The sequence below is a fragment of the Neopsephotus bourkii genome, unplaced genomic scaffold, assembly GCF_033783945.1.
Source record: "Neopsephotus bourkii isolate Nb327-2 ecotype Australia unplaced genomic scaffold, CSIRO-AGI_Nbou_v1 NB_1080, whole genome shotgun sequence".
Lineage (NCBI taxonomy): Eukaryota > Metazoa > Chordata > Aves > Psittaciformes > Psittacidae > Neopsephotus > Neopsephotus bourkii.
Window position 1 is genome coordinate 4,414,616 of NW_026901568.1, and position 26,787 is coordinate 4,441,402.

General features: G+C 43.0%; 1 protein-coding gene across 1 annotated transcript in view; it reads left to right on the plus strand.

Moving 5' to 3' along the window:
• ITPR1 (inositol 1,4,5-trisphosphate receptor type 1) overlaps nt 1–26,787 on the plus strand; it is a 171,718-nt gene that overhangs the window by 80,429 nt on the left and 64,502 nt on the right. The window contains exons 34-42 of the mRNA XM_061362137.1: nt 267–392; nt 1,124–1,252; nt 5,047–5,167; nt 5,802–5,986; nt 7,429–7,577; nt 8,428–8,539; nt 12,005–12,031; nt 21,923–21,958; nt 23,535–23,585. Coding sequence (XP_061218121.1) covers nt 267–392; nt 1,124–1,252; nt 5,047–5,167; nt 5,802–5,986; nt 7,429–7,577; nt 8,428–8,539; nt 12,005–12,031; nt 21,923–21,958; nt 23,535–23,585 — 936 coding nt within the window. The remainder of the gene's footprint in view (nt 1–266; nt 393–1,123; nt 1,253–5,046; nt 5,168–5,801; nt 5,987–7,428; nt 7,578–8,427; nt 8,540–12,004; nt 12,032–21,922; nt 21,959–23,534; nt 23,586–26,787) is intronic.

Here is a 26,787-nt window from a genome sequence, read left to right on the forward strand (position 1 = left end):
TATGGAGTATGCTGCTAACCTTGAACAGATGGTTCTGCAGAGCTGGAAATGATTATTATGCTGACGTTTTGTCTGCAGTTATCCTGGTGTTTTTTATTGGATGATGTCTTGCTATTCATGGCATTAAATTTCACCGGTGCTTAAATAAAAGGAAGAAGTAGAATTACTAATTATTTATATAGCAGTTTTGATGTGACAGTATATTCATTCATAATAGCATTCAGATTTTTATTTTCCAATGGTAATGTTTTTTTCCCTGCTTTTAGGTCAAAATTGCATACATCAACTTCTTGAATCATTGCTATGTCGACACAGAAGTAGAAATGAAAGAGATTTACACCAGTAATCATATGTGGAAGCTATTTGAGAACTTCCTGGTTGACATCTGTCGGGTATGGTTTCTGTATCTAGGAACTGAATTCAAAAAGCTTAAATGAACCTATTTAGTATAGAGCAGTAAGAATAAGGCATAACAGTGCATCAAGGCAGTAAGTACCCTGAATACGATGTTCCTTCAAATTTATATGTGCCTTCTTTTCCGTATGCCTGTGGATTTCATTAGTCATATTCCATGGAACACATTAATATTTTCCTTTAAAAAAGAAAAAAAAACCCCACCAACAAACCAAACCTCAGAAAAGCCCCACACCCTGCTCCTTTGTCTAATGCCTTTTTCTGTTCTGCCACCTGGCTTGCTTATTCTGGCCAGGCTATGTGAGCTCCTTCCCAAGCAATAGTTGACGTTTTTTGGCAGGTCAAGACAATTTTTTTCCAACCTTGGCATGTGTTTGGCCATATGGCTTTTTGCCTGGGATTCCAAGTATTTCCCCATACGAAAGCATTACACTTCAGTCCTCCCTCTTCTGCTACTTGCTTTTCTCTAAGGCACTCTGGTTTTTTCCTTCCTCCTAAAAATGCTATATGCCAACACACCAAAACAGCAGTAATGTTGGGCTTTTGCTTTGGGGTGTGCTGGAAATCTAGAGACCCAAGTGTCTTAAATACCACTGTGATATGGAATTGCTGTGACTACAGCAATGTGAAATCAAGAATGCCGATCTGTAACACTTGTTAATCTATGATGGTTGAGCTGTGTCTGACCCAAGAATGAATTCTCTTGCAGGCTTGTAACAACACCAGTGACAGAAAGCATGCTGACTCCATATTGGAGAAGTATGTTACAGAAATAGTGATGAGCATAGTCACCACTTTCTTCAGTTCTCCGTTCTCTGATCAGAGCACTACTTTGCAGGTAGGAAAATGTGGAGGGACAGGAGAGTGAAATTATGCTCATTCCACTTTGGTTCCATTTACCAGTTAAACAGAAACACGTGTTTGTAATGTGGGAGCAAATATGTATGCATTGTGATCGGGGTGTTTCTTTTGCTGCAGAAGTGGAAAGTTTTTTAGAGCAGAGTACAAACGTTTTTCTAGAGAAGCTCAAGTGTCATTACTTCATTAGTGGATTCAGCTCTGTACTACCACTGACACCACACTGGTCTTTTGGAGGTAATTTCAATGTGTCATTGTCAGGTTCTGGGTAAGAAAATCACACTATTAAGTAGGGAGATAAAGGGTTTTTTTCCCTGTTGAGTATTGCAGATGCATCTGAGGGCTCTGGTCATCCTCTTAGCAGCCATGGATCAGAGTACTGTTGAGTAAGACAGTGTGGGTAGGTGTAGGAAAGCAAACAGCAATTTTGCTCAATGGTAGTATGTCATGTCAGCTGCCTAGCAGTGGTAAAGCAGTAGCACAGCAGCAAGGAGTTCTCCAGAGTGCCATGAAGAAGGAAGATAAAGCTTTGGTGGCAGGCTTTCCAGACAGGAGTGTTGCATTACAGAGGGTGCAAAACTGATTGTTTAAAGAAAGACTCTTTTTATAGGAAGATTCTAATTTCCTTTATAAACATTCCAAATAAAAAAAAAATAATACAGGAGTTCAAGTGTGTTTCATTAAGCTGGGTCCTGTTATTGTCTTGTTTAAAAGTTGGGGAAACATGGAGCAGCTTAGAACATAAGTGAGGTGACAGAAGGTAGAGATTTCCACGGCAGAACAGCAGTGTCAGGACATTGCCCTAATATTTGTATTGCAGCACAAAGATAACATCATTCTTTTATTCGTAAATAACTTTTTGGGAGGAGTGTGGGTGGAGTGGTCAGGTGCCTGGCAGCTCTGTCAGAAGCTGGAGTATGGTAGTTGTTGAAACTTGATGCAGCCTCATCATGCCCAGGGCAGTTGTTCAGTGTGAACTCCAGGTCTGTAATTGAACACAACTGGCAGCACAGTAGGAGGCATCTGGTTAGTGGCCATAAAGGGTATCTGGCAATTTGATGTTAGTCAGAGAAGCCATGCTAAACCTTTTGATCATGGTGTGTTGCCTGGGTGACTGCACTGCTCTGGGGAAGTGTCCATAAAACTGCTGCCTGACTGTGCATCAGGTAAACACTTTTTGCTCAGTATGAGCAATAGTGCTCCTGCTTTTGCCTTACTGGCTACCTGTATCTCTGCCCTCTCTGAGCCAGGATGTGTATTTAACCCATATCTGGATGACCAGTGGCCAGCCTGATCTAGCCAACTCTTTAGCGTTCAGCACAACTCTGCTTCTCATAGGCATATACAGCTCTCCTTATTCAGACAAGGAGATAGTCACACTGAAAGCAAGAGAGCTGTGTTTCATATTTGCTCAAATACTTGTAAATTGCCAAAGTGTGGGTATTGCCTGTGAGTGTGCAGAGAGCTGCAACAGCTGTGTTTGGGCTGAGCAGCTTTATTAGGGTTGTGTCTTAACACACACAAGTCTGAGCAGTGCAGCAGTTGCTATGCTCCTCATGGACTTTACGATGTCAACCCCTATTGTGGTATCAGCCTCCGTGCTGGTTTGTCTGTCAGAACTTTCGTCAAAAGAAAGGAGAAATTGAAATCAATTTAGCCTTGCCCCTGGAGTTCTGCCGTTCTCTCTTTCCTCTGTAGTGTATACCTTGGCTGTCATGCTTTTAATTGTCATCTCTGAGCATACAGCATTTGAATACACTTCCTTACCATCATATTTTGGCCATCTGTTAATTTTATGTCAGTGCTTTTTCTTTAGCTTCTCAATCTCGCCTTCTGTCTAGGAGGATGGAGTAACTTCTCTTTTACCATCTCAGTTGATAGCTTTGTTTTTCTGTCTTACCTAGATCTTTGCATTACATCTCTAAGCTAAAAGCTCTGTTTCTTTTCCTGCCTGTCATGACTCTTGTCCATAACAAGGCACCTTACCCTCTGAGTGCAGCCCATTGGACCACCTAGCTGGTGTACATTACTGGGTGGGAATTTTCCCTCCTGTCTGAGCTGCTGCAGGGCAGTCTGCAGCAGGTATGACCTGGTGATGCTGTCTCCATAGGCAAGTGATGTTTGTCACTCTCCTTTGTGTGGCCTTTGTATTCAGTCACTCCCTGTCCTTTCTGCTGCACCTTGTCATCTCGTTTCTTCCCATGCAAGCATCATCTCATCTCATGGTTTTTCATGTCATGGCTTGTTTAATGTGATTTGTACCTCCTTTGAGTCAGGACCAACCTTGCTTGTTCAAGGAACACCTTGTATGTCTGTCATACAGTTCAAATAATATAAAATTAGGAGAACATAAATTTGTCTTTTCAAAGAACAGCTGTCTAAAACTTTCCCTCTTTAACAAGTACAGTTTAGCCTGTTTTCCCCCTAAGGGTGCTTCTGTCCAAGTCTTTCCTTCACAAGTGCAGTTAGAGGCATATGGAACATGGAGTAAATTTCTTCCTTGATTTATTGATGTAGTTTAAGCAAATGAAATGTCTTTGAAGCTCTTTAACACCAAGAAGTCTTTAAACATGAACTGAAAAGACTATGTGGGTGGCTTAAATCCAGAAGCACAGGTATTTTTATTGTCCTTGGAGAATACTACTGCCTGATGTGTTCTGGGTGTTTGGCTTATTTCTAGCAAGGATAATAGGTATTTGCCTCTCAGTAATTTTTGCTTCTTGATATTTTTTTAATTCTCCTTTTTGTACATTTCATAATGGTGTTATGTGATGAATTGATACATTTAATTACCTAATAAATTTGGCTTTTTCATCTAACTCCACTTTTTTCTTACAAACAGGCATTAATCTTGACCAGAATAAAAGAGGTATTATTTCACTGGTTCCTGTCTTGTGGGCTTTGCACTGTGGTGTAGTTCACTTAGCTGATAGAAACATATGTAGCTCGTAGGCACGGGGACACGAGGTATTCCCTCTCAATGTAGGTTCATTTGAAGAATTTAGAATACTCTTTCTGCTACAGGTAAAATAAATGAATTGTACTAAATGATTACTGTACGAAACCAAACAGGGAGTTGTGGTCACCATTGCTGAGAAGTTGCAAAGATGAAAGAAAGAGCTCATGTGCTGCATATGTGTGTGGGAGTAGCTCACCTATGTGTAGTGGAAGATCACCCTGTGAAATACAGAGCTAAAAAGCACGCCTTAATTTCGATCCATAGCATCTGCAGTGCTTACCACTAACTACTACCTGTGTTTGAAGTAACACACGCACAGCTGGTTTCTTCAGAATATTAGATACCAGCTAATAGTACTTGCAGTAATAAGGTTTCAGCTCTGGAGCTGCTCTGTTTAGCCAAGAGCAAAGTCCCATATACCTGTGCATTATTGAGTCAGCTTCTGGTCAGCACTAACAGAGGAATGAATCTCTGTGTGCCAGGTTTGCTGATAACTCTGATTAAACTGATGAAGATGACTACTTATTTCCTTCGCTTAGTCAAGCTTCAATTACTGAGGCTTTATGCTTTAGAAGCTACCTATTTAATGTTTCCCTTCTAGCATTCGTTCCCACCCTTTCCATTCAGTAGCTGATTGTGTGGTAGGTACGCTGTCTACAACATGAAGTTGCCTAACAAGTGGATGCAGACCAGTTAGAAATGACTGGTGTGCAGAGTCACGGCTGAAGCTGGTAACTGGTATTATACCTCAAGGTGATGCTGATGCATCTCAGTATGATGTGATGAATTTGATTTTCTTTAACTTTGCGTTCTAGACTCGCCAGCCTGTGTTTGTACAGTTGCTGCAAGGTGTGTTCAGAGTATACCACTGCAACTGGTTAATGCCAAGCCAAAAGGCATCAGTGGAAAGCTGCATTCGGGTCCTCTCAGATGTAGGTAAGAAACTGATGTAATCAGAATTAACTGCTGCAGATGTGGTCATCCAGTATTTGCTGCTTACATGTCATCCTTCCAGAATGAAAGTGCAGTTTACTTCTCGGAGGTACCATTTGCAGGTAACTCGGAGCCGAGGCATAGTACAAAGCCAGACTTATATTGATAAATTGTCATGGTTGAGCAATAGGTGGTGTCACTGTAACCTGAAGTACTTTTGCTGTTTAACCTCAAAACTCTCTGCAGTCCTGTTGATCTGCAGCAAGGAAATAGTTTTGTGACACTCCTCCAAGTAATTTGTTCCATTTTTAGGAGCAAGAAGAGTAGTTTGTACTGGACATGAGGCCAGATCCTGTTGGATAGGTGTACGTTTTTGTTAACATGAGGTTTTGGGAGTGTGCGTAAGGACTGATTCCTACTCCTGCACTTTAAAGACAGTAAACAGCCTGAAGTGTGAAAGCCTTTATATATAAATGCTACACAGAGGTCTGACCCCTTACACAGGGATTGAACATGGCATTTTAAAATGCACGCAAAGGGGATTGTAGAAGGAACTGCAAGTAGAGTTGTCTTGTTCTTGGGTTGGCTGTAATACATGGGCTTAAGGAGCCAGTTCTTACTAACTTGCTTGTTACAGCAAAAAGCCGAGCAATTGCAATTCCTGTGGACTTGGACAGTCAGGTGAACAATCTCTTCCTGAAATCTCATAACCTGGTACAGAAGACTGCAATGAACTGGCGAATGACTGCAAGGAATGCTGCCCGCAGAGACTCAGTGCTCGCTGCTTCCAGGGATTATAGAAACATAATTGAAAGATTACAGGTGACACAGCACCCCTTCCTCCTTTGATAAGCACTTGCATGCCTACACAAAAGAAGGGATTTCCTCAGTAGAAAGACATTTGGAAGTTAAGTAGTCAAAATGCCACATGGTAATAAAGTTAGCTGATGCTGTATATAATAATGCCGTAATCCTGTATGTAAAATCAGATTGTATCCAGACAGGTAATTGAATGTGCATGGCTAATGGGTATGGAAGTACTCATCCTAGGAGATAGTGGTATTTGAGCTAGTGGTACTTGAAATATCCTTGTTCCGCCATTAATGGTATTTCTTTGAGACAGGACTTTTTTGGCAGCACAGCCTTCCAAACTCACCCCGTGCTTTGCTCCTTGTACACCAAAACCCAGTACAATGAAAGGTGCCACAGCCTTGCCTGGGAACCACTGCAGAAATTGAAATAAATAGATGTCTGCTCCTTGTGAACCAGTTGCAGCTGCAGTCTTTCCCTGGAACAAACAGGTTTTGCTAACAAGACTGAACATAATGCTTCACGTTAGAAATAGGGACTGATGTGTTACAGCTGTGTTCTGTGTTCAGATCTTTAGACAGTTAATAAGGCCTTTTTTATACCAAATGAAATTAATTGTCTTCAAACTGAAAGAGGGGAGATTTAGATTAAATATAAGGAAGTTGCTCTTCCCTGTGAGGGTGGTGAGACCCTGGCACAGGTTGCCCGAAGAAACTGTAGGTGCCCCATCTCTGGCAGTGTTCTGGGCCAGGTTGAATGGGGCTTGGTGCAGTTTGGTCCAGTGGAAAGGGTCCCTGCCCATGGCAGGGGGTTGGAACTGGATGAACTTTAGGGTTCCTTCCAGCCCAAACTATGGTATGATTCTGTGATCTTGGATGCCACCTTTATCTTTGAAGATTCATTCTCTGGTCAAAAGCTTTCTAACTAACTTTATGTAAGCTTACATTGCATAATGTAAAACCATGGCCCAACGCAGTCTCATGGAAATATCTTCTCCCTCTTTATTCATTCCTGTCTGTTTGTCCATTTTCATTTGATTAAAATTCCTTTCTAGTTTCATAGGTATCGGTATTTTCTGCCTGTTTAAGTATTAGGGTAAACATGGTTTTATTTTTAAGATACAGCTTTCTAAACATTAAGGAAAAGGAGGATAATTTTATTTTTGCATAATGTTAGCAGTACTAGCTTTCTGTAAATTCTTTTAAACATAAATAGCCTGATCATTATCGCAGAGTTGCGGTGCTGCTATGAGTCTCATTTTTGTTGTATATTGACAATAGCATCTACAAAGGTGGGAAGGTGGGGGAAGTCAGTCATCTGGGGGACTGATGGAAATCAGCGCTTCCCTTTTAAAGACAACTATTAATAAAACCTAAAGTGTTATCTGACCATATTGTGAAGTCTTTAATGTCTAGGTATTTATTGTTTTAAATCTTGGCGTGGTTATATTCTAGGACATAGTATCAGCTTTAGAGGATCGCCTACGTCCTCTTGTCCAGGCAGAGTTGTCAGTACTGGTAGATGTGCTTCACAGGCCTGAACTGCTGTTTCCAGAGAACACAGATGCAAGGAGGAAATGTGAAAGCGGAGGTTTCATTTGCAAGTAAGTTGTACCTAAGTGGTACAGTAAGTACCAAGTTGGTGCATACTTGATGTACTTGGTCATACTTGTAAAGCACAGTATTTCATGGTATGGTAAATTCAGTTTGTCCTTGGGGGGGGGGGGGTGTGTGTGAGAAATGCTCATGGGCATGGGGAAAGATTGCTTGATATGCTGTCCTAGCTAAGGATTTAAAATTCCCATGCTTGTTGCAGGATAGAAGTGTCATGAACATTGGTATAAATGGTTAAAAAATGTTGAGCTGATCCCTGTTACTTGATACTTGCCTTCAACCCCCATAATGTTTGCAAGGTGCTAGATCTGCTGGGTGAGTGTCAGTCAGTTGTTATCACGTGCGTCAGTGAATGCAGACTCTGCCCACATCTAGAGGGAAGGCAAAGGAAAGATTACAAGGTCACTTAGAGGGCAATTCAGAGCAGAATCCAGCTTCTCTGGTCACCTCCTGGAGGTGTGGATTATATACAGAGTTTATAGAAACTAGGTACTTCAGTAAGGAACACATGCTGGGTAAGATGGATTGCACCATCCAGAACTCTTGGTATGGTTTTTAACAAAGTAGGATGTGGACCAGGACCTAACTCCCACTGTCCCTTTCCCTGATTCCTTTCTACCTGTGACTGATTCCTTCCTGCCCAGGTGACTGCAGTTTCCTTCAAGCTTCACCTAAGTTTGTGGTAGCAGGTTGCCCTTGAGAGAATGTTCCCAAGATGGTTGTGTAATGGTATGATAATAAAACTTGTTTGTAGCTTAAACCAATTAAGTAAGATAGCCATGTATATCTTATCCCATTTTTAGAATATTAGTACTAAAGCTGTGATTGTTTTTTTTTCAGGTTAATAAAGCATACTAAACAGCTGCTAGAGGAGAATGAGGAGAAACTATGTATTAAAGTATTACAGACACTCAGGGAAATGATGACCAAAGATAGAGGCTATGGAGAAAAGGTAACATAATTTACAGTTCATCATTCTTTGTTAAATGCTATCTTCATTCAGTGAAGGAAAAGAAATTTCTTGCTCTTTCAAGCTGTGTTTAGTATGTGTCAACACTTCTGTACTGGATCAGGAACTAAATGATTTTAGTCAACTAATAAGCTTACCTTTCAAGTTACATTTGAAATTGTTTCTGCTGTTTTCTACTTTAGATTTGCAAGTTTAAGTCTTAATTCTGCAATTGCTGCTGCTGTAAAAATATCTAGTTTTATTACCTTTTTATGAAGGATATAACCTCTTTATCTGCTTTGTGGGTCTCGTTCACTCTTGATCAGGTCACGTAAACTTTCAACAAGAGGTTATTTTGTAGTTTAATTTATATGCATCCAAGTCATCATCTTGTTGTGAATTATAGTTGGAAACTGTACATCCGCCTGTGGGGTTTTTTATTTCCCTTTCCTACATCCAACTTCTTTATCTCGTCGCGAAGAACATTTTTCTGTAGGTATAGACCTATTCTCTATTTGCATCAGAAGGCTCTGTATATGACCATATGTTTGTGTATCTAGACATTCCTACAGTCAATCTCAAAATCCTAGTCTAAGGTATCTCATGCATTTCTAAGCAACCTAGGTTATTACCATACCACATGGTGGGTATACAGAGAAATGTACCCTCTCAGTGAACATGTTCATGAGCAATTGGCAGTTGGGACTGGGATAAGCAGTGACATGGAAAGACGCTCACTGCAAGTGGGAGTCCATGCCTGGGAGCAGATGGTTTCTCATGTCCCATTTTTGCTTGCAGTAGGTTTAAAGTTGTTGCACAGTACTGGATTCACAGCACAAAAAGGCAAAAAACTTTAGAGGTCAGACAGTTTCATAATAGCAGTAATTGTTTATAGCTGTAGCTATAGCTGCAGCCACATGGGAGGGAGCTGCTCAGAAGGCAGGGGAAACCCACAGCATCACTAGGCTGAGCCGGGGTGTCGCACACGAACTCTGCTTTGGCTAGCCTAGGTGGGAATGAAGAGGCCTCAGGAGCAGAGCACAGTGCTCTGTGCCAGTTCAGCAAGAGGCAGGCTCTGGCACCCCAGGGACCCGGAGGAGGGAGAGCAAGTGGATCAAGGAAGCTGTGCACATGTGGGTGTGCACGTGCATGCGTGTGGGCTGTTACCCAAGCACACCTTGCTGAGCACACAGCAGCGCCCTCAGTGATGGGAGACTCCTTGGAAAAGGCCCCAGGGGTAGGGATGGCCGGTGCTGCGCTCCCTGCCCTGTCAGGGAATGCTCTTCCCACGTGCTGCCACTACCTCTTGGCTGTAAGAGGTCCAGCCCACCTCCTGGCTCCTGCTGCTGCCTTGCTCTAGACCTGCTGTTCTACCCAGGGACTTCCATTCATTTTGCAATGGTAGTGAGTTTTGGACAAATACAGTGACCTTGGGAGAATGCCCTAATAACTGCAGAAAAGCATATGTGTGTGGGATGGGAAGGGGAGGAGAGTAGGTAGGAATGGGTAGGAACTGCAGGCTTCAGCTTAACTTTCAGCACACAGTCCTTTCCTGCTGCAGCGGCTGTATTGTGTGCTGTCTAGTAACAGCACAAGATGAAGTCCTGTGGAGACCTTCTGTCCTCTCCTCTCCTCAAGGTCCCATACTGAGGTATCTGTGCAAGTCTGATCTAGAAGGGGACTGGTTGTAGCCTGCAGAAGTTAAGTCTGCTCCTGCAAAGGGAGCTGGGCTAGGTGATCCTCTTGAATGACTGTAGTGTGCTGGTACTTCCTGTTGCCCAACATGGATACGTAAAAGATTAAGTGTAATCATAGATTTAGTTTTACTCTTTGTCAGTACATCAGTGTACATTCTGCTGTTAAAAACAGCCACAAGGTCACCATAAGTAATAGAAAGGGTGGATGATATGTACCATATGTACCCTATACATCAACAATGCCCAAATAAGAGAGTTGAGGGGTTTTTTGAATGCAACATGCCACTCAGATTCTTCTAAATGGAAATTCATTTACAGGAGTTCCTTAGGCTTTATTTGGCCAACTCGAGTGAAGATACAGTTAACAGAACTTGCACTGTTCAGGCCATGGAAAACCCAACAAGATCCTAAAAATCTTCGAAGTGCAGAAAATGCATTAGTTCCTGGAACAGATCAGTTACATAATGCAAGATAAGAATATGCTTGCCTGTAAAATGGATTTCCAAATATGAAAACGCAGCCGAATTGCTTGCAGATAGACTGCTAGTAGTAGTAGAACAGCTTTTACTGTCTGCCTGCGAGAAGTGCAATCGTATTTATTCTCCCCTGTGACTCATATAACTGTATTTAGTCACCACGTAAAAGGCAATACCTTTTGTTTCTAAAATCACTCTGGAGTGTAACAAAAAGGGGAAAACACTTACGCACCCATTCTAAACACAGGAGTCCCTAAGCACATAAAGTTGATGAAACTTACTCTTGTGACCATCATATTGATCACGCAAACAGCATTGCTTGTAGGTCAGATGCTGACAGAATTGACAGCAGTCATTTCAAAGCAGTGTTCAGCAGCAGAGCACCACAGAAGTTTTGGCATAGCGTGTGACTTTGCTGTAATACCATGTGGTGCTCGCTGGAACAATCTGATTTATAGACAGATAGTGCTCCTCCTCTCACGCCTCATCTTCCAGCACAAACAATAAAGGCGGCACACCCTCCTGGCCTGTGCGCTTGTCCCTTTTATAGGTGGGAAGTGTAATGAGGGCGCAGTGCTGTCCTCTCCCATTAGCAAAGGCCTTCATTAAACAGCTGGGGTTCTTCTGCAGCATGCAAAATCCATGGTGAGAACACAGATGTACAGAAGCCTGTGGGAAGGCTCGAAGTTTTACATATTGCTAAAGACTCCTCATCTTGGCACGCGCTCAGGTTCGCTCAGTGATGGGTAGCATACTGTGGTATATTTAATAGGCAGAAAACTTAACTACATTGACAGTGTAGGCTAGACCCAAGTTTTTTACTTTGCTGAAACATGTCATTCATACACATCTTTCTGGGTGCCTACCAGATGATTAGCCTCAGTTCTGCAGGACTCGTATTTTAAAACCCCTTCTCTGTTCCCAAACTGGAACTCCAGCCTCCTCACTCCTTCCTACTGGTGTTCACAGCTCACGCCAGTGATGACTCTCATGCCCAAGGGTGAAGTTCTTGGCTCTTGGTCAGCCAGCCCATGTGGTTTGTTGCTTGGCACAGGAACAAAGCCAGGGTGCATCCTGCCTCCAAAGCTTCCTGGCACAACACTTCCAGCAGTGTTGGTTCCCCAACCCACCGCAGCCCAGTGCTTGCAAATGTTATTCACGCCAACTGCTAAATACAACATTGAAGTGCAGCGTTAAAGTGTTAAATGATTTATAAGATCCTAACATGAAATTTGTTTGTAATTTCTCTTACTAATGCTTGCTTTCAATTCTTCCCCTTCTTTCTTTTCCGGCAGATTACCATTGAATTGGATAATGCTGAGGTTTAATTTTATTTCTTTTCTACACTGTTGTTTCTATGGTGTTTGTTTTATGAGTAGCTCTGTGATCTGTCCTGTTGTCTCTTCAGCACTGAGCTTTCTGATTTGTACGCCTGTGTCAGTAAATTAGTTGAGTTTTCAGTCTGCTGTGTGTCTGCTCTGGGAATAGTTACTGTAACTAATTCCATATGTCATTACTTGAAATATTAGTCCAAATACAGTTATAATTCCTGGCAATCTGCAGTCATCTGGTGCCATAGTAGATCCCACGCAGTGTTAGGACCAGACCTGAGTGTCTTCAGAGAATCAACTGCTGCAACCACCATTAAAATGTCAGCATTTAAGAGTCAGCCAGCATTACCAGGTCATTGGTGAACAGGCTTTTTATTTGGAAAGCTAAACACTGAGGTTTAATGGTGTTCATGCAGAAGTTGGAGGAGCCCACCAGAAGCCAGCTGGAGAAGACCCTGAATGAGGTGTCTCCAGTTGCTGACCAGTGAGAGCCATTCTCATGTCCTTGGGCATGGTGTAGTTGCAGGAACTGCTGAGGGCTGGGTCCTTGTGCAGAAACTGCATTGCTGGCCTTACCGAGAAAGGTGACAGTCATGCAGTTCATCAAAGCATCTCGCTGTCCTTCCTGTTTCTCCTTAGTCAGGTTTGGTGTATAAAGCCACGTAAAACATTTGAATGTGTTGTGAAAGCAGTGTGGTGTAACCCTATGAAAATTACTGACTTCTGAAGCTGTTTCTGTGTGAAAAGCTTCCTACCATCAAAAACGTGCCTTCAGCTGGTGGTGTTTATGCTCTGTGTAGTTGTTTTATGGGTGGAAAAGCCATATTTGAATGAGAACTTTCAGTATAACTGATATTAAGCTTTCTAAGGACTTTAAAAAGCAGTGTGTCTGTTTTGGGCACCGGTGCACAGGGAGAGGGAGGGAGCTGAGCTGTCTCTGCTGCTGCAACTTCCTCATCCAGCTCAAAAAAACCCTGGTGTGGGCGCTGAATTTGCATAAATGTATAATACTGAGAAAGTGATTGACTGGCACCTTATTTTACTGAAATACCAGGAAAAAAGAAATATTTTCCTCTCTGTGCTTTGTTTCCTGTGTTCTCTCCCAAGCCAACCTTTTCTTTGGAACAAATTTCAACCACTCGAAATACTTAAAATGTTACTGGTCTTTATTCAATAGAGTAGATAATGAAATACACCATAAATTGCTTTCTATAGAACTTGTTAATTTTGATGTTGATCAGCTAAATTTACTGAGTAAGCTTCCTTCTGAAAACACAGTAATATTTGGGGACCTTGGCTGTTGAAATGGATTTGAACCTGAACTGTTTGTTACAAAGGTAGACCAAAAAGTGGGCATATCCTCAGGGCTGGGTTGAAGGGTCTTCTGTGTTGAGCAGGGCTTTTAGAGGAGGGAAGGAGAAGAATTCCCTGCAAGAACAAACCAGAGTTGTGGCTTTTTGGCTTTGTCTTCAGCGTAGCTTCTGGTTGGGACACGTGGGTTCGTGCTGTGCCGCAGGTGAGTGGCATCACCTTCACCCCAGCCATGTGCCTGCCCAGCCAGGGTCTAAGTTACCTTCCCTAAAAAAAAAAAAGTCAATCACAAGTCTCCAATTTCAGCTGAATAAAAAGTACTTTAGGAGAAAATCCTCATCGAGGGGCTGCTGGAGTTTGCACCTTTCTGTGGAAAGGAAATGTTCTCTTAAGTGTGCCCTTCCCGTTAATGTGCGTGGGAGCTAGCTGACAGGTAGGATGTGTGCAGAGAGTAAAAGTCTGACGCTGGTCTGAAGGACAGTGTTTCATATGGCACAGGTCCATTTACTGCACTGTCGTCACCTCTGACCGTGCCGGTATGAGACACCTCAGATGCATCTCCAGGCTTTGCCCCAAACTTCTAGCATTGCATAGCTACAGAGATTCTGATGTCATTATTTTCTCTTTCTCTTTTAAAATAACAAAGATATTTTCATCTTTTAGCTGGGGAGTTTGCACCAGCAGCATTCTCTGGTTTTGAAAAGTCTTATCTGTAGCTCATGAACGTTTCCATCAGGCATAGACCACTTAAGACTGTATGGTGCTACAGCTTGCCAGAATAGCTCAAAAATCATATATGTATATGGTTTTATCTTGGAGAAACTTCAGACAGAAACTTGAATTGTTTAATTGCAAATTAAGTCATAATATGAAACTTTCCCCTTCAGTCTCTGGCTGTAATGTGCTGTCTTTGCTTGCAGTAAATCAGCCGGAGCGTGCAGAGCAATTAAAGATTTGGGCTCGAGGCTGCAAAGGAGGAACTTTATTCCTCCTCAGTGGAGCAGCTGCACGAAGGGAGCAGGTGTGTTTGTAACCATCAGCAATGAGAACTGGCTGCTTATAGAAAGGGATTCAGACAGGGCTTGAACCACTGACAAGTCTGAAAAGGAAATCCTGGGGTTTCCTATTTTATTTTTTTTCCCCTGTCAACCCTGGAAACTGTAAAGGGCAAAGAAAGCAGGAATCTCCATTATTAGTAAAATTAATAACTTACTTTCCATTAAACTTAATTTTTCTGATCGGCTAATAGGATTTTTATTCCCTCAGGGTAAAACTCTACTAAAGTAGCTGTCTTATGGCACGATTTCCTAGTATTTATGTGATTGTATGCATAGATTCATTTATATATCTTAGTTGCTTACTGCAGGCTAATTTCAGTGAGTGAAGGTCCAAATAATAATAGACACTAAAAATGCCAGGAGGTCTATGTGTTTGTTACTGAAAGCTGTAATGGAACATTTGTGTTACAACCCCCTTAATGTATTTGTGAGGGAGGAAAGGAGTGCCTTTGTGAGTGGGTGAATAATGCTGGAATTCACCTCACAGCAGGAAATCCCCCATGGAACAGGAAGGATGGTGACCGCTGTGACCTGCACCCAAGGGCAGCAGCACCCCCTGTGCATGCCTGCCTGAGCCACTGGGGTTGCTGGAGTGTTGCAGTTCTGGAGAAGTGTTGTAGAAATGAAGGGGATGGCTAGGACAGTTTGATGCTGTTGGCCTAATTCATGTGCTTTCTATTGAGGGGTGTATCTGGAATTCCCGTTCTGTTGGACATGGAAGGAGGTGGAATTTTCTGAGGAGAACCAGACTCTGTAGTCTGATGTTTGCCTTCAACATCTATTTACTGTAGTCTGAGTACCACGATCTGGTCTAGCAGAAATACAACAGTAGCATCTTTAAGCTCTTTTACAAGGTTTTTGAATGGCAGCATCGGGTGTTGGGGCAGGATTTGTGTAAAAGGTTTTTCTCTGGGGGACAGAAATTAGGATACACTGTGAGAGTCATCCTGAAGTATTTCCAAAACACCCAGGTTCCTGTAAGCTTGTAGAAGTGCACAGGCTTTTGGGATAGGGCTTGCGTAAGACCGCTGTTAAGGAGCAGAACAGGTATCGTGAAAGATGAATGTAAAGCATGATTTGTTTTCATAGAAAACCAAAACCAGCTGAAACTGTAAACTGTTTCATGCTTTACTTGCACCTTATTTGCAACACGGCTGTGTTGGTTTTATCCTGATCTTGGGGACTCTGTGCTAGTATTTAGGTATGTATCAGGGCTTCTGTTTCTCTGTCTCCTTGGGCTCTCCTGGAGCATCAGGAGGGTGTTGGTAGCTGAAGGGGTCTGACTCAAGCTTAACTGATAAATAGAGTGATCTTAACATTGGCTCTGTGCGGGTGTGTCAAGTAATAAAGTAGAAACCCCCAAGGCAGTGCACAGGCATGTTGTCTATGAACCCCCCCAGGCTGAGTCTCTCGATTGACTCCTTACTGGGCTGGAACTGCTGTAATCCTGGTCTTGATGGAGCTGTTGCCTACACTGGTCTCTCAAGAAGATGTTCAGGACCAAGATAAATTCTTCTCAAGTGCTACCAAGGGTGAATCTTCACACAACAGTGATAACCAAACCCTGGCTGTCATTAGGCACAACAGCTTAATTTACTTTTAATTTGATCCTCAGCCTACTAAAAAGTCCAGGCGTGATAGAAATGCAGATTTGATGGCGTCTCACAACTCCAATTGAGATGGTGAGCTCCACCGTGGGTTCCCTGTGGTCCAGGACAGCTCAGGCAGCACAGCTCCCTCCCTGTTGAGGCATTTCTATCTGCGACACGCCGTTCCCATCCGCTCTCCTCAGTCCAGATAGGCGTTTGGGGACACCGTGGCCCAGTTTCCACCTGCAGTGCGAGTCTTGGGCACTAAACCACATACATCCTGGAGAAACACATTAATACTTTATGGACTGCAAAGGCGAGAAGTGTTAGCGCTGACCTGCAGGTGGCATGCTCAGGATGCGGAATGTGGCTGGGAGATGTCCTACTTCTTTCTTTTCCCTTTTTTCCCTCCCAGCCACATTGCAGTGAGCTGCTCCGCTGGGCACCTGCCAACAGCCAGGCAGCACTTACATAACAGCAGCTTTTTTTCCTGGAATTTAGGCCCGCTGCTGATGTGTGACCTTCAGCGGTAATTGCCAATAAATGCGGTGGAGATGTTTACAGTCACCGCCGGCCTTGCCGCCGCTGACAGCCCTGCACCAGTAGCTGCAATGCCCATGGGGCTGCTGCTGCTTCCACGACCACTGCTCCTGGACCGTGTGCTGTGGTCCCCCACAGGGCTGGGGCAGGGGCCAGCAAACACTGAAACAGCCAGAATGCCGTAAGCACCAGGAGCTTCCCTTGTAATTATTTATCCCTTTTTAGGATTTGAAGTTAAGTAAAACCCCACGGTTTTTCTGTTGTTTTTATGTCTATTTTTATTCAATAATGACAGTTCTTCATGCAGCTGATAAAAGATATCCAGCAAAATACACCTGCAGACCCACTCAGTGTAGTTTTGGGGTGCTTTTTTTCATGTCTTCACTTTGGTCTTGAGGTTTCAAGTACGTGAAAAGGGAACTGAAAATCCTAGTCCAAAGGGGTTGACTTGAATTAACCTTCTCAGTGCTCTTTATCAATGATAAGCTGAAAGTCCAATGGCTGAGTAAGATGCAAAGTATGTGCTATTTTATGTATCTTCTGATTGGAGCTGGAAAATCCATTAACCTCTTAAAAGCTGGAGAGATGCACTTACAAATGATACTCCTTGTAGAGGCAGCTTACTCCACAGTCATTTCTCTTGTGTATTTTGCACTTAGACAGTGCTTCACTTGTTATGTCTCAAGCAGAGGAAATGCAGGCGCTCATAAATTTTTGTGGGCAGCCTTATATTTTTTTTCCCCTCAGAAATCCTGCAATCTTTGGACTGTTTTTATTGCACGAACTGGAATTGGTGAGCTCTTTGGAAAAGGAGCCTGGAACATTTCTTAGGGTTATTTGTAACAAAGAAATAGTTATACCGTCTTACCAGTTAATTAAAACTGCTAATGTAAAACGTGTAGTAAAGAGTTCTTACTATATTCAGTTATTGTAACTGACCTGCAAAACTGAGGATTTAAGGAGAAGTGATTGCACTCTGATTTAAGGTCAGTGGCATATCAGAGGATCAGGTCTGTGACTCCAGGAAAGTCCCAGCCCAAGTAAAACATGCTTTCTCAACTGAAAGCTCTGGAAAATGAGAGAAGGCATTCCTGTAGGCAGATCTCAGTGACCTTTCAGTGCAGGCACTGACAGCTCTTACGCCAGATTTCCCACCTCATTGTCTGGCAGTGCACAAAGTCTCTGCGAATTCACTGAGATAAGGAGGGGAACATTTAGCCACGTCCCTGCTGTTGGGTGTGTGCCGCAGCGATGAGGCCACAGGGTGTAAGTGTGGTTGCTGCTCCATCACGTGCCTCTGCCCCTGTAAATCCCACAGGTCTTCTGTGAGGGCAGGAAGAGGACCCATGCCAGCACAAGGTGCTGCTCCATTTCTCCTGCTGCCTCTTAATTTATACAGGTGTGACATCCTGCATATTAGGCAACTTTGATGCAGGTCTGTTACAACAGTAAATTATAATGTGGGATATTTGCCAAAGCAACTCAGTGGTCTTGGTTCCAAATTATTCCCCTCTGCCCTGAAATGCAAGTCAACTGCCTGCTTGACAAACATCTGCATATCATCTGCAGAGGCTAGAAATTTGCTACCCAGCTCTTTCTGAGCTCTGCAAGGTAACAGTGTTGGCCTTACAAAAGAGACTTGGCAAGCAGGTAACCTGCGTGGAGCTTCTTGGTATTACTGAAGAGTTATGAAGGACAGCAGCATAACGTGCTCTAGTCTGTTGTCACGAATTAGACTAGGTGGTGTTTTTGATGTGAGCCTTTCAAGTAGGAGCTATACTGAATGTATTCCAAAGAGAAAGGAGAAATTCAGAAAAGGGAGGAAAGAGTTCAAGAGGACTTGAAGGGCTCTATCTAAGCTGCCAGTCTGACTGGAACTCCAGCTAATGTGGGGCACAGTATGCAAGAGCCAAAGCGGAGAGCAGTGGTTTCAGAATAACATATATCAGATCTGTACTCTGGATTTTACACCTGGATATATAACCTAGATGTCAAAAGCTGCATGTGATATTTGGCTGACTGACTAGTTGCATTTTTCCCCGCTTTTACTTCCTCCTCTATGCCAAATATCTCCCCACAGTACCCCAATAATTAGATGCCATATGCATGGACTTGGGTTAGTTCCTGAATGCACAGATTTCAGGACCAGAAGGGACCACTTGGTAATTTAACCCAACTTCCTGCACAGCACAGGGCATCTTGTTTCTTGCCATTTTTTCTCTGCTGAGCCAAATCAATTTAGTTTGACTAAGCTTCCTTAGAATGCTCAGTGTTGATCTTGGAGACCTCCCAGGACAGGTATCAGTTTACTATTGCCTTGCACCAGCTAGTCACCTTCCTATCTGACTTAGAGGGATGTTTGGTAAAAGACCTAAAGGAGATGTGGTAGTTTGGAAAATGGCATCACCCTGTAGAAGTTAAGCAGTTTGAGGTCTGTCACCTCTCAGTCCTTTAACCTAGGAAAAGGCCTGAAGGCAGAGGAGGTTTGTGTTTGTAAGTGGGCTGGTTTGTCCATTATTTTGTCAAAATTCCATAGTTTGTTGAGGCTGAAGAGAAAAGAAGCAGGTTTTTGGAACCTGTGCTCACACAAATGTGGGTTTTTTTTCCAGATAAGATTATTTTTCACCCATTTGTAGCTTTACAATAGTCCATCCTGTGTTGCTGAGGCCACTGTCTGGAGCAGACCCTGTCTATGTGAACAGGAATCTCTACCTGCCTTTTCAGTGCATTTCAAGTGTGTTTTGGATGCTTACCTGTCAAGTTTAAAATCTTGAGAAAAGCAGTCCCGGGGCTTTAACCATGAATGAAAATCTGCATTTTCTCAGAGCATTCTCACTTTTTCAGTTGTTTGCATTTTCTGTGGAAGACAGGATTAGACAACTTTCATCTTGATTATTAGATTGAAAGCGAATGGAAAAACTTTCATACCTTCCTCAAAACCATAATGCAAAAGGGCTGAAACATCTTCCGTATCTCATAAATTGAGATGTAGTGAGTTCACACTTGAGCTTTCACTTGCTTTGGTGGTTTTTGAGTGGATAAATCCACGGTTGAGGCAGGTAAAGAGCATTCTGAAAACAAACGTAGTCTGTGTTGGGGAAATGGATGCCAGAAGCATTATGGTCACCAAAAGGTCAAAGAAATGGTATTTCTCTTGTTGTGGCTAGTGATGAGTGGTGTATTTGCCAGCCTTGTGGGAATAGAAACTTCGAAGGAGGAGGGGGTTTTGCACAAGTTGAGAGGAACTTCTGCTAGCAAAATGTAAAGATGATGTACTGGTCTCTTGTTCCTGCCACCCACTACGTTCTAGTTTAAAAGCTGGCCACCGTGTCCATCACACACAGTGGTCAGCTTCTGGTATTGCACAGACCTGCCGCTCTGCTCCCCACCCCATCATTTATTTCCTAGGCAGAGAGCTGAGGCACAAGAAATCTGGGAAAATCAGTACTGCAGTCCACTCTCCCACCCCTTTCAATTCTTCTTGCAAAGCGTAAGCTGATACTTTGCTGTTGCAGCATGTGGGATAGTGTGAAGTATAGCACAGGAACTACAGTTCAATAATTCTTTGCTATTTTAACCCATTTTTACTCAATAACAATTGCAGTATTTGAAGTTTATATTCTTACTAAAAGATTGCTGAAGGCTGTGCTTATTTGGAATGATCCATCCAAGCATTGCCAAGGGCAGTGGCTCTTGCTCGCAGATGAGTTGGTAAGGCTGGTTCTAACATGCTGCTATAGTGGGAAGGCACAAGAATTTGCTAGCTACAATATGTACTTTTTTCCTTCTCCAGTTAGGTTGGAAAGATCGAACTAATTTCATGCTGATTCTTCATCTGTGCTGGTTTTCAGTCCCAAAGTGTACATGTATGTTTGATGAAGATGGGGTCGTGGTATAAGCCTTGAATAAGGAAGCTTTCATTTGGAATCCAAAGCCCAGTACATTATCTTGTGGCAGTCATCCACTTGACCTGCCAGCTTCAGCATCCCCTTCCGTGGCAGGAAGGTGCCAGATTTTCCCTACACAGGAATATGCACCATTTCCTTGCTGCTGTTGATTACTTAAGAGAGGAGGAATTTTTTGCTGTGCTCTCAAGCAAGTTGTGCAGACAGTGTCTGCAATCAGAGCAATGTGCCCAGACTCCCTAATGATTGGATATGGCATTTCCAGTGTCCAACCTTCAAGCAGCAAGGGTGTATACAGCGGGCTGTGCAGAACTGTGTGTTCCTCTGCATAAATGAGGCTCTTCCTGTTAACTTTTCATCCTCTGGCTTAAATCTGACCAAGAGAGAAATGGTTTGTGTGCTTGTGAAGTTTCCAAGAGTGGTGACAATGCAAGGAAGCAGTGTACCAAAGGCCGTGTGAATTAGCCAGGAGGAAAGTCCATTAGGAGAATGGAGAACGGTTCTTCCTGGCCAAGGAGCCCCTGCCCTTGGAGCACCAAAGGGGAAGTGCTCATTGCTCTGGCTCCTTCCTGGGAAACAGTCTCTCCATATTTCGACTTCTGGACCTGGTGGCCTTCTTTTCCCTCTGCTGTGTGTTTCCCAGGCTGCAGCCTAGGTCACTCCCCCAGCCTACACTTGATTTGTCTGTCTAGTTCATGTGCCCTCCAGGCAGACATGGACAATGAGTGCCTGACTTAAACTGATATCACTGTGTCTTTGTCATCTTATTTCTTAGTGTCTGTTCCTGAGAAGTTAAATCAATTTACCCATGATTAAGTAGGCAATTTCATTTGAATGTTTTAGGTCTCTGTTATATGTCTAAGCTCTACTAGATAAAAGTTGCTTGTCCTCATCTGTTTCAGCACAATGATCAGCATTTTAAATTTGAAAAACTGTCACCATGAAGCCTCTTCTTTCATTGCTCGTGTTTGGTGCTGTACCGCATTTCTTTTATCTCAAGAAAAGTATGTTTATAGATGAGAATCCAAAGAAAGCATTTTTTAAACTAACATTGCAAGGCTGCTGGCTCTGTGACATGCAGCCCTTGCTTCCTCCTCCTCCCACTGGGGATGGGGGATACGAGTCACAGATCCTGGATGCTCGCTCCAAGCAGGATACCCAAAAGCCTGCAATTTCTGCATTGCAGGCCTGTGTGCACCTGCAGCTAAAGCTTTTTGCTTGTGCCTCTGTGTCCATGCAAAGTAGCTGGTGATGTTCAAAGGATGCCTGCTAAACTTTCAGAATGTAGCCCTATTTAGGAGCATGGTGGGTGGGTGGGAGGGTATAAACAGTAATTATTGCTATATAATGCATTTGTGATGATTCAGATGAAATCAAGTGCTGTGCTAGCTCCTTTCCCCTAAGTGTTGACCACTAGATTTCTGTTGGGATGAAAGATTCTTGAAGAATGACTAATTTTTCCATTTTACTTTCAAATAGCTGCCGCAGCCTCCAGAAACGGAAAGCCCTGTAGAGGTGTGTCACCCACCTATATTTGTACAACAGGCAAATATTGGTGTCTTGAAGTAGTCCTGGTGGAGTCTCTTGTCGATTCAAAAACCCCTGTAAAATGTGTGTTCCTGCGTGGTGGTAGATAGTGACAATAAGTAGATTTGTTGAGGTGGTTTAATCCAATGCAGCATTAGCATGATAGGCTGAAATAAAGTTCACATGTAAACCAGTCCTAAATCTTTGTTGCTTTCAGCCATTTCCCTTATGCTTTTAAGGGAGGCACTGTGAAAAGTGTCCTCTCGCCTCCCCCTGCATTAGCAAAAGGAGGACTTTGTTTCTCGGGCTCATAATGCAGAATTTGGTTTTCCCTTTGTCTTCCATATATAAAAACTTTGCTAAGGAAGGGGAGGTGTCAGAAGTTATCAGTGGAAGCTTTATAATCCCAGAGCAGCTGGGTGTCCCATATAAAGTGCCACAGTGAAACAGTTAATGGTCCGTACACATCTTCAAAGTTATTAGTGCTATAGTGAATCGGATCTGTAGGCACATCTCCTTTATGAGACACCCCAGCACCAATTGGATAAAATAGATTATTTGCCAAAATGAAGACACAAGAATTTATGAAGTCTCAAATTCTTTTAAATCAATGGGACATCCAAAGGTTGCATTGGTACATTTTACAACATGGGTACTCTGTGAGTGCAAATCTAAGTGAACCAACATGGAAGTCTAAATCTGGGATAGTGCTGATTCTCTGAGCTATATCCATATGAAGATTACCAGTATGTTGTGAAGTCATGATGAAAAAATACATGTTTGTGGTGGTTTAGACCCTTTGTATTTGTAACTTTTGTGGAACAGTGTTTAAATGTAAACTGAAACTCTGAGTGGTCATCGAATGACTTTGAGATGCTTGGGAGGTGGCTCCTAGTTAAAGATGTGTCCCTGTGCAGAACAGCTGCTTCTACGTGTTTTCCAGAATGCTCTAAAGCAGTAAAACCTCAGCGTACTTCAGGTTTACAGAGTAGAAGTTTCACTCCTGAAAATTAATGGCTGAAATAAGAGCTCTTTGATTTGGGACACCCATGTGCTGAGGGCCTTTGTTCAGCACAACCCCATTGAAACCCATGGCACTGGAATGAAAATCCTGCAGAGTCCTCCACAGTCTCAAAGTAGCTTCCCTGACCACGGTCAGATACGTTGAAGTACCTACACTTCCTCCAGAAGTGTGTCTATCATGCGATGGGTGTTTGTGTGTGCGTGTATCTGTGTATATGTATGCATGGGAATGCATGGTTTGAGTTCTTAAACTTGTGCATTACTGGTAACTGCAAAACTAGACTTCATGTTCACTTTAAATCCATGAGGACTGGCATGTGTGCATGCCATGGTGGTCTGCTGGAGGGTGGCAGAGCAGACTGGGCAAGTGCTGCCAGAGCTAACTGAGGGCAGATGTTCTGTTTTGGCAGCTTGTCAGTCAATCTCCCTCACTTCCCCCTTGATTTCAGCTGTGACTTGCCTTAATATTTTCCATGAGTGCAAAGATGTTAGTGTCTCTCTAGTGCTGTTTTGCTTTAAAATGAAATTTCTGCATGCTCAGCAGGAGCTTGATCAAAGTCTACCACAGAGGCAACTGGAGGATCATAGAAGGGTACGTACAGCAGTCAAACACATTCAGAACCAATCCTCTACCTTTTCCTTTTAAGCACTGAAGTTTAAGTCATGTAAGAAACTCCTGTGGTTAACTGCTTGCTGTTGGTCTCTTGGAAAATCTGAAATGATCAGCCACGCTTACAAAACGGCGTGCTGGAGCACCTTCTCTTGTGTTAAATGGAAGGGGCAAGTGCTTGGGTGCTCTGAATTAAAGCTGAGATCCTGGTCTAGTGTGTCTACACTGTCAAAGCACTCCCCTGTGTTGGTGATCACACGATTATCAATGAATTTAATTGGTGCTTGTGGAGTTTGCTGGCTTTGGCCGCATCTCTCCCTTCGCAAACAGCCAAGCTGCAAAATCAGCATCCTTAATACAGGGCTTGATTTCTTCTGTTCTTGCAGCTTGGAACACAACAGCAGCAACTTATAACTGCTTCATTCTTAAATATTATTAAAGATGCTCTATTTTAAACATTTGAACAGGTTTTTAATCTTATGTACACTGTGTATTGCATCTGCTTTACTGACACATGTACAGTAACGTTTGTATGCTACTTACTGATAGTTTACCTTGATGGGGAATGCAGATGAAACTGAATGCTGTTGGGGTTGGGTTTTTTTTAGGTAGCATATTTGATTTTTCTTATTGCTGCCAAACATCTGATATTTGTTTGCATACTGTATGCATCAAAGTGGTGTACAACAGTAACATGATGGTTAAAGAACTGTTCTGGAGCCAAGCGTTGCAGCTGAATTAATTACAACATTTCTTAAATACCACTTACATTTTCTCCCCTCTACTTTGATCACGTACTCATATCCCTGTTAGCTGACACAGCGGGTTTGAATAATCTTGTAGGAAACAGTTTTTCTTCCCAATTAGAATGCAAAGTGCTCGTGAACATGGATTGCCAAGCCTCCAAAACCATGGGGCAGCACGCTTTCTGACTTGAAACAGTAAATGTTTGATATGTGTTCCCACTTGTGTTTTTTGGTTCCTGGATTTGGATACACTATTCCTATAGATAACTAAGGTCCTGCAGGTCTGTCCTCAGAGCAACAGCTCCCAGTAAGGTTTCTCCACTAACCCCAAGAGACTCTGGAATAGAAGTTGCCTTCTGCTCCATAGTGAGCCCAAAGGAAAGTCTTGAGAAAATTCCAGGACCCTTAGTTACCCTCCTGAATTCAGGAGGAGGAGGAGTTGACTGAACAGCAGTTCGTGTGATTGTATGTGTATTATCTTTGTAGTGAGTAGTAAAAACCACTTTTTAAACGCCTGTTGATATGACCACTGCCAGTTAGCTTAACAGAAGAGGAAGATCATCTGGGAACTTCTTTGTAACTTGATTTGTGGCATAAGACTTAGGGGTATCAAGTTGCCTTTCTAATCAGTGTACATGTCAAAGGAAGATGTAGTTAAGGGTTTTTTCGTCTGTCTTGGCCTTGTTCTGTCATGTAGCCTTCCTTACCTGCCAGACTGAGAGCAGAGAGGTGGCTAAAGCTCTGCATCATGTGCTAAACACTCATGTTGCTGTCAGTCAAGGTGGCTCCTTTAGGATAAGAATTTGCTTGAGCTTTTGAATCAAGTCTCTTGCCTCTCCTACATGTTCACTATTTGTCCCAAGTGGTGATAGGAAGCGTATGTCCTTTGGAAAAGTGCTCATCTTCTAGTGTTGCTTCCAAAGTAGTTTGCCTTTTTTTCTTTTTTTGGGGAAGACTTTTGGAAGCAGCTGGTTGGAAAGCTCTCTTCATGTCTATTTTATATCTCATCTCCCTGCTGGTTCCCCCGTCCCCATCTGATCCATAAAATGCTGCTTCCGTGCTGCAGCTTTCACACTAATAATCTATAGGACAACTTTTAATGTGCTAAATGTTAATGGCAAGAAGTGGATGGTGGGAGCTGTGACATTAGCACCAGCCTTGTGAGGAGGGCAGTGATTCCTGACCAGCTGCAGGCAGCTGTTGGGCTTCTCCATGTGGAAGTGATGTCTGAAATTTGGTGAAGAGCTGTTAATTTCCAGACCGATTTGTCTTTCCAGTGCTTTGGGGTATAAGGATTCTTTTAAGCCACCTTTTGTGAGCGGCAGCTTTGTATCAAAACCAGCGTGGCCGTGGCAGCACTGGAGTTTGGTGCAAACCAATGAATGCACATTTACATTGTTCCATTTATTTATTTGTGTTTTAAAGGCCTCTTGTGAAAGCTTAAAGAGGCTTCACTTGTATCACAGCTAATATATGAAACCTCAGTGTTAATAACATTTTGAATATATAGTCAGATAACTGATTATATTTGAAATACAACTGAAAATTGGTGTCAAGCACTTATTTTATGAATGGAGATCAAGATACATATGGGCTCATCCTGACATTTTTAGTATGAAATTACTCTTGGCTAGATTGATTTTGGGGTTTATTATGTCATTTTTAATCCCTGAAAAACTCCTTTCTTCCCCCTCTCTCACACACAGTCTCAGGGTGGTACTGCTGTAAGCACAGCACACTGCCATTAGCAGAGCAGCAGCTCCCAGTTGAAATAATCACTAAGCTTTCCTTTTTGCCCAAAGACTCTGTGAAAATGTGCTAATCCAATGGCAGTGTTTGTGTGCATCCTGTTGCTGGTAGTACCGCCAGCTTGTGTACGGCTTGGAATTACTGGGAATTCCTGTAAACCTTGCATGAGAGCAGAGCAGGGTCCACAAGTTAACATTCAACCTGAGAGCTGTTTTGATCTCCTCTAGCCTCTGCTCACGGCAGCGGCACATGCTCTGCAGGGACGTGCTGGGTGATCCCAGGGGCGTGGGGACGGGATGTTGGGGTTATCCAAGGACCGGTGCCCTGCAGTGTCTGCAGGCTCGTGCTCAGATGCTGACTGCTGGCGTGACCAGGCAGCTGCCAGCAGGGACACAGGGAACAAAGAGCTGGGATGCAGCAGGGATCACTCAGGTTTCCGCTCGGCAGCTGACAGCATTAGATTGCATCAGTTGCTGATGGAGGGGGGAAGAGTATGTCCCTGTAACATTGGTGAAATGGCAAAATAGGATAGGTTTGAGAAGATGGGGTTGCTGTCTCACAAAACCATTTCTAATGTTCTCTCTCTGTAATCCTTCTCTTCGTGTTGGTGCTGCAACTTTTTTACATTTAAGGCTGAGACAGTAGATCTTAATTCAGAAAACTCTTTGGGAATAAAAATCCGTTTAGAA